Source organism: Castor canadensis, chromosome 15, assembly GCF_047511655.1.
Source record: "Castor canadensis chromosome 15, mCasCan1.hap1v2, whole genome shotgun sequence".
NCBI classification, from domain to species: domain Eukaryota; kingdom Metazoa; phylum Chordata; class Mammalia; order Rodentia; family Castoridae; genus Castor; species Castor canadensis.
Genome location: NC_133400.1, coordinates 60,004,938 through 60,022,415, shown reverse-complemented (window position 1 = coordinate 60,022,415; position 17,478 = coordinate 60,004,938). Strand labels below are relative to the sequence as shown.

Here is a 17,478-nt window from a genome sequence, read left to right as displayed (position 1 = left end):
AACATTTCTTACTGGGATAGTTCTGTGATTGACCATTGTTTTTTACTAGAATGAGGCAGTATTGCCTGCCAAAGTCCTTGTTTTTATGGAAGTGCTGGGGAACTTCATTCACATACATGAGTAGACAGGAATAGAGGGGGTTTTGTTATGAGGACGTCACTAAATGCTTCTATTCCATATGAATTGGAATCCATTTGATTGGAATTACTCAATTATAGGAGACACTCCCTTTTGCAGTTCTGTAATATACCAGGCTTTACAAGATGGAACAAATGATTTAGTTATACCTGCTGCTTGACACCCACAAAAAATAAATAAATCAGTGATAAATTTCAGAACACCTTCTTGGATTCCTCTATCTGTCCACCCATTACCCTCTGCCAGGTGCCCCTGTCACAAAGGTAATTGTCAACATATTCTTCACATTTATTTACATCTCTGTGCTAGTTCAATGACTAGCCTCAGAAAGAACTCACCTGCATGTTGAATGGAAGATCCCCACCTGCTCTTTTCCTTTGGGTTAATGTTTTCAGCTTCTCTTTTGATTTAAATGTATTTTTGTCAAAATGCTGCATGTTCTTCCTATCGTTGCAAATCAGTCAGTTAAGTAGGACTTACTTTCTGTCAGTGAAGGTCTGTTCTGTGAACTCACTTAACATGTTCATAATGCATGTTACTTGAGAGCTGCCATTGCTCTCTGATCGGTCATAAAAGGCTGACAGGTAGATTGAAGTAGGCACCTGCCTCCACTCGCTGACCCATTGTTTGAGCTTCCTGTACTTCCTCTACACAGCTCATCCTTGTCCTGCTCAACATGATCTTTCCCTTAGGTTCTAATCACTGACTAGGTATTGCCCTGACAGAAACCACCATCAAGGTGGCAGTGCTCCCTGTGTTCCTAGTGGAGATTTCCACAGGACTCGGGGGGTGGGGAGGGAGAGGCTTGGCATTGGACCCTGCTGTAGAACCAGGATTAGAGATGGCTGCTTCCACTCCTCGTGTGCCCCTGGAGATTTTCATGCTGAGTTGGGACAGATCTCAGGTCAGGTTGGCCTGCCTTTCTCTGTGAAGCTGTAGCAATGCAGTTGTGAAGGAGGAATGTGGCAGGGACCCTGCATCATGCCTCAGCCATTTTAAAGCTCTCTGAATACCTAGGCTGAAAATCATTGCTTTAATCCTTGACTTAGCCTGTGTCAAGAATTTTTTTTTTATCTTGGGAGGAGTCTTGTTATGTTGCCCAGGCAATTTTCCCCCAACTTTATTAGAACACCCATTATTTGGAAACAGGAGGATGTAGATATTTTCTGCCCAGGTAGTATATCTGCACTACCTCTTCTATGTATGAACTTGTGGTGACCATTCTGCTCTTGGGACAGCTTTTTCCCCCACTTCTCTCTTGAGCTGAAAGAGGCAGGGGTGAGCCAGGGTCTCCTGGCCAAACCAAGCCCTGTAAGATAAATGTACAGGAAAGCCCTCTTTGAGTATTGTGGTCTGCTTTTCCCAGAAATAACACTCTACTGTGGTGTCTGATCTCTTGGGCTTTCAAGTCTGGACAGAGCTGCTTGCTCAGTACAAACTCGGATGCAATCAGGCCCAGAATGTCATTTTTCTTATTATGCCTTTTACTGCATCCTCTCCTCTGACCAATGTTGTGCCAGATCTAGAGGTCAGAAAGTTGCTCAGTAAACACAGATGTAGAGAGAGGGCTGGGGTGGGACATGATGCCCTCTCCACAGCAGGGAGCTGCTGACAGTGCCCTCTGGCCTGTTTGTTGGTATTGATAAAACTTACTTTTCAGCCAGCCACTGCTGCCTACCTCCCACCTCAGAACACCCCCCCCCCACCCCCAAGCTGTAAAGCTGAGTAGCTTCAGTTGCCCTTCAGGCTAACCTTTCTGGTACATTTCATAGCTTATCATAGGAATAGCCTACCTTACATGGTTTACGTTTTTGGTCTGCTGTCTGATGACATACAGGGAGGCCACTGAATTTAATTGATAATCCGACTCAGTCACTGTGTAAGAAGAGTTAAAAGTCTTCTAAGGATTTCCTAATGATTAAAGCATAACCCTCTGGAGCCAAACTACCTGAGCTTAGATCCATCACTGTCTATGTCACCTGATGATTCAGTTGATCTTCCTGTCCTGAATCTCAGTTTTTTCATCTGTAAAATGGAGTTAATATCTCTCCCTGAGATTGTCTAAAAGACCAAGTGTAACTAAAACAACAGGAATTCTCATTAAATTCAGTCTTTACCCTGAAGATAGGTTCTCATTCACACTGTTGGATTGAGTTTCTTCCCTGGCTCAGGTCTCTGGCATCTCCTTAGCTTGTCTTACTTTTAAGAGTCTGTTGTGCTGCCCACACCTCAGAAGAGAGGGGCTGTATGCCAGCCCATCAGTGGAGCCTGGCCCATCTTTTCCTGTCCATGTTTCCTTGATATAGATAGGTTGGTCTTGGACTTTCCATTTAAGTTACTTCCAAACACCTTGGAAGCAAACCAGGAGGAGGTCACGTCTGAATGACATAAGCCAGTCTTTGACACAGCCCTTATAATAGTACTCACAGCACTTTGATTCTCACCTACGGTGTCACATGACATCCTCACCTCCACCATGTGCCAGAATAATTTTTTGGTGGATTGACTAGTTCTAGATTCAGTGTAATAACTGTAATCATGAGCATCTAGAAACAATGTAAATGAATATGTAGTATCACAATGGGCAAAGGTATATAAGTTTTTAAAAGCAATGGAGAAAATTGTCTAAAAATGAAAAGTCATGTCAAAATACATCCTAAAAGGCTGGATGTGGTGGCTCAGGTTTGTAATCAGCTACCTGAGTGGTAGAGATTGGAAGGATCTCTGTTCAAGGTCAGCCTGGGCAAAAAGTTAGTGAGACCCCCATCTCAAGTCAATAAGCTGGGTATGGTGCTTCACACTTGTGATTTTAGCTGTGAGTAGGAAGCTGTAAGTAGGAGGATCATGGTTTGAGGCCAGCCTTGAGCAAAAATGAAAGACCCTATCTGAAAAATAAAGTTTAAAAAAGGGGGTTGTCTGGGCATATGTGGCTCAAATGGTAAAGCCACTTTTGTAGCAAGTGTGAGGCCTTGAGTTCAAACCCCACTGTTGCCAAATTCTAAAAATGAAATTAAGCAGGAAAAATACCTAATACATGTGACAAAGTATTAATACATTTATGTTTTAAAGAATTAATATATAACCAACAAAATGCTAATGCATCAATAGAAAACTGGGCATAGTTTTGTTGACATGGTTATGTGTGAACACATGTGTTTATATATATTTATACACAAATACATCCATTTGCTTAAGTACCTGTGACATTTCTGTATAAACATGCATAGGAGAAAGACTAAAGGATACACACCAAAATATCAATAGTGATTGTTGTCTCTGGATTGTTGAGCTATATTTTTTCTTTATGTATCTGTATATTTTCCAAGTTTTAACTTTCATTTGTACCATTTGTAGTTATATTGTCTTCCTTATACTGCTATCTGTTTTCCAAATTTTATATATAAGTATGTATTTTCTTTTAGAATCAGAAATAGGTTTTATAAGATCCTACTTAATTGCAGTTTCTGTGCTTCTGAAGAAATTCTTTGGCCATATGTATTCTCTGTGAGAAACAGAAAACACCTAAAGTTGGCAACTTAAGTGTGATTATTTGTTCTTCGAATAGCTTTCTCCTGTGTCCTGTCTGCCTCCTAGTCCCTCCCTTGGAATTTTCCCCTCCCTATGACTGTTTCTGCCCTAGACATCTTTGAAATTTTTCTTTCTCTTCCTTATTGTTTCACCTGCTTTGTGTATTTAGGTTTCCTTTCAAATGCACAGAATGTCCTGTTCCCTCAGGCTTGGGTTTAGAAATAAGCACAGGTCAGCCTGGCAGTTCCAAGTTCCCTTTCTGCAGTACAGGAGGTGTGCCTCATGGGATGACCGTACCAGGATGCCTTGCTCAGGGTCTGAAGTGTGGGGTGATGTCCTTCCATGGTGCACTTTGTGTCCCGGTCACTGTGTTCCTGACCCTGCTGTCAGGTTACAAGCTCAATAAGGCAGGAACTTTGGTGTGCACTCTGAACAGGGGCTCAATAATTGTGTTTTGAATTGAGTGAATGATTGAATCTACGGCAGTATCAAAGCCTATAGGAATTGTGTGATAATCTCAAACTTATTCTAAAAAAATTATATATTTAACTTTTTATTTGATTGTCCAAAGCCTGATATAGGCTGTCCATAGGGAAGAAAAGGTAAATAAATTCTTTCTGTAATCCACATTGGCTTTGTTTTCTCAATAATCAATTTTGCATCTCCAAAAATTGCTGTAGTTCTGTACATTGGAGTTGAAGCTTCCCATTTATGTGGCCTGCCAGTTCTTCATATCCAGAATAATTAGTAAGCTAAATAAGTCTTTGTAAGATAGTTAAGTGTTTTTATATCAGAACCTGTTTTAAATGGAACTTATTTCATGTGATGTCTGGGTTCACCACCACCACTGATGCTGGAGAGGAGGGAGCCCCAGGAGCCCAGTACACTGTCCCCTCTGGGCTGTGTCCCCTACCTTTCCCTTCTAGTCTCTCCTTGTCTGCACCTGTATGGGATATTTCCAAAAAGGTTGTTGGATGGGATGGTATTTACGATTTCCTCTGTCCTAATCTACTGCTGAATAGTGACTGACCCTTGCCACTGCAAGGTCTGTTTTAGAAACAGAAGAGGGAAAACCAAGGTAATTTCTAATGCCTGTCCACAAAAGAGGTTAGCTGAAATTACATTTAGATTGTTAACAAATCCTCATTAATATTAAGACACTAGGCTTTTCCAGAAAGATGAATTTTTAAGACTAAAGAAATTTTACCTTTGTGACATTGTGGCAAAGGAGTGAGATTTTGTTTGTCGTTCAGCTTGCAAACACTGCCATTTACTGTTTAGTCTACATTTTTTCTGGAGAAGACTTAATACCAACTTTAGTGTTTTTGCTGATTTTAGATGGCTTATTTTTGAACCCTCTAGTACATTTTTTAAGTCATTATCTACTGTCCCTATGGCCAATTAAAAATCGTCTTACAAGCTATCATAGATTGAATCAGATATTGCTATTATTCTTCTCCCAAGAAAGATGACATTTATGATCCCATCAATTTATTGCTTGTTTTTCAAAACAAAGCAAAATATGACTGTTAGTGCACCCAGTTATGTAGGAACTCTGGAAATTCCAGAGACTGATGAACATGTCGTTAGTAACCAAAAATACTGAGATCTTAAGAATGATTGAAGTCAGCTCTTAATAATGAGCTGACATATTGCTTATACCATTACATAAAATAGCTAAAGCATTTCAGAGCTGATTAATGGCTCCATGGTTTCAAATTTATTTGGAAGACAGACTTAGAATTGGGTAGTTTTGTCAGTCTGTCTTGGTGTTACACCACTATAAATGATTCTGCTTACTCTACTATTCCCCTCATTGTGTAGGGTCTTAGTCCTGTTCCAGTTAGCTTAGGAGAAAAGGAATACTTAGTTTTAAGGGCACCAAGGTATCTCAGAAATCTCGTGAATGACTGGAAGGTGGGCAATAAATCTGTTAGGGGGATTCAGGCGGCACCAACTTTGTCCTATGGATCTATGCATAGCAGCTGCTTGGTGTCCTTCTGATCAGGTGTGGCAATTCAGTAGGGGAATCATAGGACACAAAATACAATTGTGTTCATGGCATGACTTATTACAAGAGCAAAGAAGCAAAATGAATACAAGGAGAAAATGCATGGTCAAGGTCCAAACGACACTGGCTGCAAGCCCCTGGGAGTTCTCTCCCAGAAGAGTTCCGCCATTCCACTTCATTGCCCCAAGAGGAGTGAGCTGTGAAAATCCATGGAATGTTGCCAGCCAGGACAATGTAGGGATTTTGTTGAGGATTACTCATGCATATAGCCTTGTTGATATGTACCCAATTCCAGGCTCTCAGAAGAAAGCAAGTGTTCTACATAGACCATACTGTTTGTATAGATAGTCAAGGAACAAAGTACATTGTTAGGGAGTGGTGGGGATCCTCCCCAAACCTAAGTTCTCAGGGCAAATAGAACTTTCCCCTTTCCATGCCAGAGTTTACTTACCTTTTAGGTCAGGTTGCTTGTCATAATAAACTTGGCTCTCAGGGATGCCCAATTCTAAATTCCTAGAAGAGAGAAATAGCCCAGCTAGGGTTTGATACCCATCCTGATGTAGGCATTAGGTCAGAGAAATGGGTCATCTAGTGAGAACATGGATATTAAGAGTTCTTCCTATCTGTTTGTAGAGACAAAGGTTCATTCCAGACCCAGAAGACACTTCAAAAGGATGTCAATCATAGGAATGCATGTGTGGAAAAGCCTCTCAAGATTACATTCTTCATCTTGGCAAGGGTCCCTGTAAAAGCAGCATCACAGAGTAATAGAGCATAATGGTACCCAATTTGAGCCCTGGGTTTCACATGAAATTCAGCAGACCTAGTTACTCTGAAGAGAATGGGAGGTATCCATCTATATGAACACAGCGAATGCCTAAGAAATTCTGTAACAGATCCCAGCGCCTTTCCCTGAGTGTTTTGTAGTAGTCCTAGTGAACTTCTGTTCTTTACCATTCTAATTTGAACTGGTTGGAGTGCATGGAAGTGTTGTGATTCATCTCTGAGATTGGGTCTTGTGGCCGATGTGTAAAATAGCATATGCTTTTATAATAAAGTTTGTTTTAAAGCTTTCTAGGTAAAGCTTTCAACCTAACCTGTTGAAGGTTCTGTTTTTCAGCCCTCTGTCCTGTGTTTGAGTAATCCCAATCTTCTCAATAATACCCCTATAAGAAACTCTAATATTTCAGTTTTCTTTGAGACACCTTCTTACTGTGTAACCCAACTGACTCCAACTCAAGATCTTCCTGCCTCAGCTTCCCAAGTAGTGGGATTATAGGCATATGCCACCACACTCATCTAGAAACTCTCATATTTCTTGAAGGAAGCCTATTCGTTGTACAATGGATAGCTTTTATTTACTGGAAGCAGGAGCTGATATAAGAGTATTGAAGTGATCTTGAGGTGGTTCCTAACAGAGATACATAAAGATTCTGTTACACCTATGGCAGGGATGTTCTGGAAAGGACTGGGTATCAGCTACAAAATTTGCTGGAAACCCTGTGAGGTATGTAGCCCATGTAGAAGGTGTTCTGGATCCTTTCAGGCAATGGGAAATCATCAAAGAAATGTCATTGTACCTCTGTTCCTGGCTACATAAGGTTAGTATTGAGTGAATTTAAGGAAAACATGTTCATGTCCACACATACATATGCATGCATACACACACATGCATGCATACACACACACAATCATGTTAGAGTGTAAATTAAACCCTAGTGCTTCCAGCCACATCCTCCTTTTTATTTAATGTGGAGTAGGGCAAAGTAGTCACCCCCCTCTACGTTGTACATAATAGGCATGGTCCTTCACTGTGGTCTGAGTGGCCCAGGTGCCTCACACTCTGTGATGCTCACTTCCCAGTCCTGTGACAGAAACAGGTAATCACCTGCAAATGGGTCCATCTAATGCCTCGACATAGGACATTCGCTGTTTGTCTCTTAGTCTCTTTCTGTAATACACACAAATGTGTCCTTAGATTAGTTTTTGCTTTCATATCTTGAATATCTTTGAGATGGTGGGGGAGAGCAGTAGTCATTTACAGAGAGGTTAATGTGCTCCGCTCCCCAGTGGTGGGGATTGAACCCATGGTCTTGTGCATGCTAGCAAAGTGCTCTACCACTGGGAATAATACCACCCAGGTCCCTGAGAATAACATGTCTAAAGAAAAGACAAGTGTTTCCTTGTGAATCTAAGAACTGCATGTGAAAGAAAGGAAAATTTCTAAGCTGTTCCAGTAGATGAGCAATAGAACTTTTGAAAACTGAAGTGAACCCACTTTGGGGGCACAGCCTGCAGGGGAAACCCTTCCTCAGATAACAAGCTGTATTTGCTCACTAGTTTAGGGTATCCTGAGGTAGTGACTTAAAATGCCATCTCCTGTCAAGAAACCTGTTCTTTGCATTCTTTATAGTGAACTCCTCAGGAATTGTTTTGATGGGCTAGTATGCACCCACAAAATCTTTGGAAAAGAAAATCCAAGAGTCAGTGGTAGTGGGCTATTACAAGCTCCTCTGGGTTCCCTGGCACCTTTCCAGTTCCTGGGGCTGAGGATACCCATTCTGACCAACACTAAGGCTTGGAGATGCTGGAGGTCATAATGAAGGCCAGGCTTATCAGAACAGTGTTTATTATTGGGAGTCTCCTCAACCACCTGAGGGTGGGGCGGTGCAAGATGCTCCAGTAGGCATCCTAAACATGAGTTTAGGCTGTTCACCAACACCCAGCATGGAGAGCAAATGATTTCCATGACAAAGAATACTTGCAACACGTCTCATCTGGCCTATGTCTCAGTGATAGTATGGGTGGTATTGCACTTGCTTAAATTTAACTCATGTACTACTGATCTTTATGAGTCTGGTTGAGTTAGAAATGAGTAGACCTGCTATTATTCACCTTGAAATTTACTAATTGATACTACTTTATTCTGTCAATGGAAAACCATTGTCCTTTAATTGATTTCAGTTGTAGTTTTTTTTGGTGAAGGTGCTATTGTTTAAGTGGATGTACATTTCCCTCTGTTAACCAAATTCAGATCTGCATTTGTGTAGGTCTGGTATTCTTGTATTTGGTATCAAGCACCTGAGTACAGTGCTTGGTGTGTGGGATCTCAACATGGAGACTCAATTCTCAGCAACCTGCCAGGAGTTAGCATGCAGGCATGTAACATTTCTGTTGCATCTTTTGTTTTCACAGTGAGAGAAAAACGCAAGAGTCTCTTCATTAACCATGTAAGTGAAGCTGTCTCCCTGTGTTTTACATGATGACTGTGTGCTGTGAAGAGCTTAAATTACCATGTCTTTGATGGTAAAAAATGCTTTGTGGGTTGTGCCAGTACTTAGAGAATGTACAATATGTTGCAGTATACTATGCCCACCTTGGTTTGCAATTGAACAGGCATCATCTGGTATTTGTCCACAGTCCCTAATAATTTTCCAGGTTCTCTAGATTACGGTTGTTATTGGGAAGATGTGTGTGAACAGTGCCATAACAAGACGCCACATAGGCCCAAATAAAAGCCACTTTTTAAAAATTTTGAATTTGTTCTTACCTTTATACTCATTCCTAAATTTTCTTTTTTTCCTGGTAGCCAACTCCATTTGAGTCAATACCTAATTGTTTCCCATAAGCTGCTGTGTACCTGCCTCCTCACTCTCTTTGCTGCCCAGGTGCTGTTTGTAGGTCAAGTCTCCACATTCCATGGGTGCTCAAGAAGAAGGGGATAAACCTACCAATTTAACTTTAAAAGGATTTTCAAAAGTCCCCTCAAGCCTGTGGCCATTCTGAGTAGTATGTCCCTCCTCTGGTGGCCAGGAGCGAGGTATCCCTGGGGAGACCTTTTCCCTTTTCCTTGAGCAGCAAGTAAAGCTGACTGGCTCCCATGGCAAGCTCTGCAGGCAAGTTACAGCCCCACCTTCCTCTCCTAAATAATATGTGCCCCTTTCTTTAGGAAAGAGCCTGTCTTCACAAGGTATGGAATGATGAAGTAAGTAAATGAGAATGATGTATTTGACCGAACAAAGGTCTGACTCAGGATTTTTAAACTGTCTCATTTAAGTATTTGCATATCTTGAAGAATTTGGCACTAAAGCTATGTGTGAAAGATACTTAAAACCATAATGTTTTATTTCCTACCCCCTGAAAATCTGGACAAAATGCAGTTGGAAAGAATTAATAAACTGTGCCTGTGAACTCAAGAGACACCATACTGTGTCCATAGGAAAGGGAGACTAGGGGTCCTTTGTGGGCAGTGTCAGTATATGTTTTCTAGGGTCAAAAGATCTGTAGTTATTTATCAGAGTCTTAAAAGACTTAATGACCTTTACCCTGGCCCCTCAAATTTTGAAGCAGTGTATGTCATGGGAAAAGATGGTGAAAATTGCTGTGCCTTTTTTCTTTTTCTTTTTCTTTTTTTTGAACTCAGTGTATACCTGAATATAAATGCATGGGTAATTGAAACTAATTTTCTAAATCCTTTCTTCCAATTGTTTACCTCCTGGGTGCACTTGACCACTCTCTCACCCATTACCATGTCTGCCAAGAAGCTTGCAAAGGAAGAGAAGAGCTGAAACTGCAGCCAAGCCACCCACACAGTTTACTGCAGCTCTACTCAAGAAAAGAGGAGGGTGGGTTTTGATTGTCTATGCTACTCTATTCTGATCATAGCTGGTGAAACAGAAGTGTGCTCTTATTTTCATATGCTCTCCCACTTAACCTCACACTTCATGTCCTGCACAGTGTGGCACCTGGCATACACTGAATCAGGATCCATAAAGCAGCATGTGGATAAGAGTGGCAGATTTTGCATTCTCACTCATGGTATCCTCTGTAACTCAGTCCACCTTGGCAGAATCTCTCATCTGTTGACACAACAATTGTGAAATCACACAGTTGTTGAGATCTCTCAACTGCATTTGTTCTGAATAAAAGAAAGCTCTGTACTAAGTATCGTAGACAACCCTGGAGCAGTGTGACCCCCCCTTCCCCCCAGTTCGGGCACAGACCTAGCTGCAAGTGGGCACATGGGTTTTCCTCTGCTGGGACAAGGTACTGGAGTGTGCCCTTCCTTCCCATCCACTCAAGTAGAACCACAGTGAGATTACCTGCAGATTCAATTAGGCTAACAGACCAACTGTGCTTTTTAGGTTTAGGGAGTTGGTGTAATTAAGTTAGGACAGTAGACACAGGATAGGGAATAATAATGAGTGTCAGGATCTGTTCTAATCTGTTATATCCTTACTCATTTAGTTAGCACAGTAACCATGCCAGGTTGGTACTATGACTCAGTCCCATTTTAATGATGAAGAAACTGAGGCACAAAGAAGTTAGCCAAATTAAAAAAATGGAGCCAGGATTGGAACTTAGCTCTCTTCCTACATGTTTGTCAATTAGTAAGGACAGTTGCATTGGGATAAGGATTGTTTAACTTGCTTATCTGGAATTAGAGATAATTTATAATTAAAATTTTATAGGACAGTCTGTGGATTCATTTCTAAATATATAATCACATATACTGCTTGATAATCAAATAAAAATTTTAATTTAAATTGTTATTGAATTCTGCAATGACAGGTATTCTTTTTCTTTGTATAACCATATTCTATTTTATATGCGTTATTATGAGAGATTTGTCTGATTTTTCTAAGTTTTTGAAGAGCCTTTTGTGTTCTATTTGCTTTATTATGAGGGTTATTCTTTCTTCAGTTTCTTTCAAGTTTCTGAAGAGTCTATCTGGCATACATTGTTCATGTAATCTACAGAAGCTATTATTTAAGAAAACTAAAAGCAGTGGGTATAGATAAACCAGCTAAGAGAAATGGGGCAGTTCACCTCTATTCCAAAGATCAAGGTAGTGATGGGGATAAACTACTTAAGGTGGAGAAAACTCAGGTGTTTCTGGCTCCCAGCAGACTACACACATTAACAAATGCAAGCAGTAAGTTTTGGAAAAGAGCAATAGAGAAATGAACTCCAGGCTGGAGAAGGAGGTGGACTTTTACCTGTCACAGTATGGCTGAACTAAGTATAAAGTGGCTACTTCTGAAGAATTTAGTACAGGTTTCAAAGCTTGAAGCCAATAAACTACTCTGGGGATTTTGACAGCAAGTGAAATCAAGGTGAATTATAAAGATTAATATTCTAACCAACACATCTGTTTTAGATGTAATTAGAACTACCAGTAATAGAAAAAATTAACACATTATGAAAGATACTTTTCAAAGGCTTATATTAAAAGTTTTAATTAAAATTTGTCTTCTAAAGTATGCTGAGATTTTGGCTTTGTTTTTTTTGCAAAGTTAACTACTTCAATAAATCTTAACTATAATGTAAAAATCTCTCATTACAAATGGTAGTAATCTTATAGATAGACAAAGTCTGGAATCAACTCTGAAACTCAGGGAAAATTCATGCCTAATTTTTCTGTGACATCTTCCTGCTACCTGATAACAGCATATCTAAAGTGAATTGATCATTCTAAGATTTTTAAAAAGTATTCAAAACAGAAGGAACTAAGATGGAATGGACAGCTTCCCTTAGTTTTCCTTTGCCACACATAATCTTTGAAATAAAGGGAACTGAGGATGTCATCCTCATGCAGAAAGCTCAAAGTGTGTGTCTCAGTGTTGAGATGGTTGATTATTCTAGAGACTTCCTGAGCAAACAAAGCAGTTATTTATCAGTTAAGTAAGAGTCACATTATTAGTTGGACCTGGAGCCAAAAGAATTTTGTTCAAGACATGATTCTGTCCACCTTGTCTCAGTTGTCTTGTCTTTTAGGATGGGTCATAATTCCTGGAGTTCTTGACTCAAAGGAAGTAATAAACGGAAGGTAATTTGTAAACCAATAATAGCACCATATAAATATGTTGATGTTACCCATTGTCCTTTCAGTAAATTCAGTTTAACTTTCCAAGTTCAGTATCAAAACTAATGAAGTCTTTCTACCATTTTGAGCACAGAAACAGTTTGTTTGTTTTTTTTTAAATAATTTACTGAGATCAAGATTCCCCAGGAGAAGTATGTCTGTTCATCTACTTTTGGAAATACTGACTTTAATAGTTTTTGCTCTAAGTAGTTCAGTTTTGAATTGGTTTCTGCCTTTCAGCTTTGAGTGAGATAGGAATAGGATTCCTTATAAAATGTTGTATTTTCTTATTATACTTTTTATCTCTAAGTTGTAAAAGTAAAGGAATGATGTGAGAGATCGGGAACTGATGTTACGAAAATCCTAAACCTTGCTTTTGCCTCTGGGAGATTTATTCTTAATAGACTGAAAATTTCTTGAGCAGTTACTATGTGGACCTCAGTGTGGGTGTGAAAGAAGACTCAGTAAAATTTTACTTGTAGTAAAAGTTGTAAAGATCCAGTAAGATTAAGGGAATTCAACTTTTATTTTGAGGAAATTTCAAATTGATAGAAAAGTTGCAACAATAATTATAGAGTACAGAATTTTCATAAATTACTAAAAGGAATTTTAAATACTTTGGGTCTGAGTCTACTCATTCTGCTTGATATAAGCTTATTGAAATGGGCTAAGTATTTTGTTTTTTGTTTTTTTCTCTTCACAGAATATCTAGAAATGGAAATGCCATATGCACAAAAATTTTGGTACAGACCAGAAGTCTTTAGAATGTCAGTTCCTTGAGGTTATGTGGGAGTCTTGTCTGTCTGTCTGTCTGTCTATCTGTCTCTCTCTCTCTCTCTCTTTCTCTCTTTCTCCTCCCTCTGGTGGTTGGGATCAAACCCTTGTGCCCAACTTTCTCTTTTCCTGCCCTTTCCTATTTCCTCCTTTGCCCACCCTTCCTCTTCTTTCACCTTGTCCTTCTAGTTAGGAGACACAAAGGAAGTAGTACTTGTAATGTGTAATGGTCTACACAACTAAAGGGTACCTGACAGGTAGCTTTGCTTCCCTGGTGCCCTTGTTAAGATAGCCTAATGAAGGGACCATTGTGCTGATGTTAATACTTAGCTCAGAAAACTTATGGCATGTTCTCAGTGGGAAGTTTCGTGTGTGCAGCACTGGTCTTTTCTGTATGACATTAGATCTCATCCCTGAATAGGTACAAAGTCTTGGTCACTGTGCCCAGTTTTTCCATTTTTCAGATGCTACTGTTGAGGAAGGAGCTGTCCTTACTTTGCCAGCCTGTGACTTCCGGGTTTGCTGTCTTCAGTCACTGAGGCAGAGATAATCCACCTGTTCCTCACACTAGCTGGACAGGCAGTGGGTGCTTCATCAGCAGCACAGTGCCACCTGTGCTTCATTTCCCAGCTCTCAGCCTCAGCTCAGCTTCTGTACATTGCCCAGGGACTACTGGAATAGAGACTGGAAAGAGAAAAACAGGAAGTCTGGGAAGGCACAAAGTTTGTGTTTGAAGCAGGGGCTTTGTCAGAAAGGCCCTGTATGAAACAGACTTTCTCTAATCCTTGAAGCAGAGCATCCACCCCCAGCATCTCTGTTGTAGTCAGTGTTTTGACTTTTTTTTAGATGTTTTTAAATTTTTATTTTGAAAGATTTCAAACTTAAGAACAGTTGCAGTAATAGTATAGAAAACTAATACATTCTTTACCCAAATTCACCAGTTTGAAACCAGTGTTGCACCACATTCTTCTCATCCTCTGATCATTGTCATATATTATTTTTTTCTGAATTATTTATTTTGGAGTCATTTACCTACATCACACCCTTTACCCTCTAATGCCCCATCGAATGTTTCCTGAGACCAACTCTGTTCCCTGTTTTAAATACAATATTGTTATAAAAGTCAAGAAGCCAACATTGTATAGTTCTTTTTAATTAACTGCCTATCTGCCAGTTGTGTTACGTGGCTCCATTGTGTCCTTCATAGCATCTCATTCTCTGGTACCAGCTTTAGTCCAGGGTCATGCAAGGCATTTAGTTGATGAGCTCATTGGGGGTCCTTTTGTCAGAGCAGATCCTCAGCCTTTCTGTCATTCATGACCTTGACCTGTTGAATACAGAGGAATGGATTGTTTTTAGCATAGTAGTTCTTATTTTGGCTTTTCTGAAGGATGCAGGTAAGCATTCACAGCCAGAATACTACATCCTTGCCACTTGGAGAGCATCAAATCTGCAGGCATGTAATTTCCATCCGACCCTTAGGGGACCCTTAGGGGTTCAGTGGTGCTGCTGCTGCTGATTTTGAGTGCAGGCAAGGTGCTGTCCAGATTCTCCACTGTATGTCTGCTGGCTTCCCCTTGCAAAGTACTAAGTAGTCTATGGGCAGACACTTTAACATCATGCAAATAAGCTGCCCTTTAGCACGCCCAGATGTAGCATCTGGTGATCATGTCTGAATCTGGCTTTATTATTTTGGGTACAGAATGGTAATTTTCTAGGCCCACCACTCCCTGTGCATTCTACTATAAATAAGGAGAGCCTCCTCTTCACAACTGTCCATCCACCTGTCCATTTATCCATCTGTCCATCCATTCATCTTAATTGTGGACCCACAGACTTCTCTTTTTTCACTGCTACAGAGTTGACCTAGAGTTAGCTAGTGAAATTTTCTTCAAGCCAGTTCTCTGTTCTTGGGACAGACTTCCTTGTTCCCCTTTTAAGCACTCCTGTGCTTTTTGCTACAGTAAGATAGTCCAGCCTCATCTTGCATCTCCTTTTTCTCAACCCAAACCAGTTATTTCTCCAGGGAGCCTGGATTCCTTTTACTGGCAAATGGTGTTAAAAGAGAAGTGTGTTCATTGCTACTGGATTGTCATTGATGGCAGGCCCATTCAACAGACATCACTAGGTAGTAAATATTTCAGAAACTGTAGATTCATATACTTTACATTTCAAATTCCAGGATCCCATAGGGTTTTTTCTTGACTTTGATTTTTAACTGTTTTTTTCTTTATGAAAAACTTACTATGTATTTATTTATTATTTCTTTTATGCATGTGTGCATACAATGTTTAGGTCATTTCTCCCCCCTTCCCCCCGCCCCTCCCTTTCCCTCCTCCTCCCCCCCACACTACCAGACAGAAACTATTTTGCCCTTATCTCTAATTTTGTTGAAGAGACAGTATAAGCAATAATAGGAAGAACCAAGGGTTTTTGCTAGTTGAGGTAAGGATGGCCATACAGGGAGTTGACTAGGATTGCTTTCCTGTACATATGTGTTACATTCTAAATTAATTCTTCTTAATCTAACCTTGTCTGTAGTTCCTGGTCCCCTTCTCCTGTTGGCCTCTGAAACTTTAAAGTTTCTGCATTAGTTTCTCTTCATTGAGGGCAACAAATGCTATTTTGTTTTTTGGGTGTCTTCCCTATCCTCATACCTCCCTTGTGTGCTCTCGTTTTATCATGTGATCAAAGTCCTTGTGTGTTTACCCTTGATCTAATGTCCACGTATGAGGGAGAACATAGGATTTTTGGTCTTCTGAGCCTGGCTAACCTCGCTCAGAATGATGATCTCCAGTTCCATCCATTAACTTGTGAATGGTAAGATTTCATTCTTCTTCATACCTGCATAAAATTCTATTGTGTATAAATACCACATTTTCTTTTTTTTTTCTTTTATTCATATGTGCATACAATGTTTGGGTCATTTCTCCCCCCTTCCCCCACCCCCTTTCTTGCCTACCCCACCCCCTCCCTCTCCCCCCCACCACATTTTCTTAATCCACTCGTCAGTAGTGGGGCATATTAGCTGTTTCCATAACTTGGCTATTGTGAATAGTGCTGCAATAAAATTGGGTGTGCAAGTGCCTCTGGAGTAACCTGTGTTGCATTCTTTTGGGTATATCCCCAAGAGTGGTATTGCTGGATCAGATTAAGAAGCCTCCAAATTTTTTTTCCAGAGTGGTTGTACTAGTTTGAATTCCCACCAGCAGTGTAAAAGAGTTCCTTTTTCCCCGCATCCTCGCCAACACCTGTTGTTAGTGGTGTTGTTAATGATGGCTATTGTAACAGGGGTGAGGTGCAATCTTAGTGTGGTTTTAATTTGCGTTTCCTTTATGGCTAGAGATGGTGAGCATTTTTTCATGTGTTTTTTGGCCATTTGAATTTCTTCTTTTGAGAAAGTTCTGTTTAGTTCACTTGCCCATTTCTTTATTGGTTCATTAGTTTTGGGAGACTTTAGTTTTTTGAGTTGCCTGTATATTCTGGTTATCAGTCCTTTGATGTGTAGCTGGCAAATATTTTCTCCCACTCTGTGGGTGGTCCATCCAATTTAGAGACCATTTCTTTTGTTGTGCAGAAACTTTTTAGTTTTTGAAGTCCCATTTACCTATGCTATCTCTTAGTTGCTGAGCTGCTGGGGTTCTGTTGAGAAAGTCCTTGCCTATACCTATTAATTCCAAAGTAGTTCCTACTCTTTCCTGTACCAAGTTGAGAGTTTGTGGTCTGATATTAAGATCCTTGATCCATTTTGAGTTAATAATGGTATAGGGTGATATACATGGATCTAGTTTCAGTTTTTTGCAGACTGCTAACCAGTTTTCCCAGTGGTTTTTGTTGAAGAGGCTGTCTTTTCTCCATTGTATATTTTTAGCACCTTTGTCAAAGATAAGGTGGTTATAGTTGTGTGGCTTCATATCTGGGTCCTCTATTCTGTTCCACTGGTCTTCATGTCTGTTTTTGTGCCAGTACCATGTTGTTTTTATTGCTATTGCTTTGTAATGTAGTTTGAAGCCAGGTATCGTGATACCTCCAGCATTGTTCTTTTGACTGAGTATTGCCTTGGCTATTCGTGGCCTCTTGTGTTTCCGTATAAATTTAACGGTAGATTTTTCAACCTCTTTGATGAATGTCATTGGGATTTTGATGGGAATTGCATTAAACA

At 40.1% G+C, this 17,478-nt stretch overlaps 1 protein-coding gene across 1 annotated transcript in view; it reads left to right on the top strand.

Moving 5' to 3' along the window:
- Nucleotides 1–17,478, top strand: part of LOC109677180 (cyclin-Y-like) — a 179,040-nt gene that overhangs the window by 135,336 nt on the left and 26,226 nt on the right. Inside the window, exon 5 of the mRNA XM_074056307.1 lies at nt 8,873–8,907. Coding sequence (XP_073912408.1) covers nt 8,873–8,907 — 35 coding nt within the window. The remainder of the gene's footprint in view (nt 1–8,872; nt 8,908–17,478) is intronic.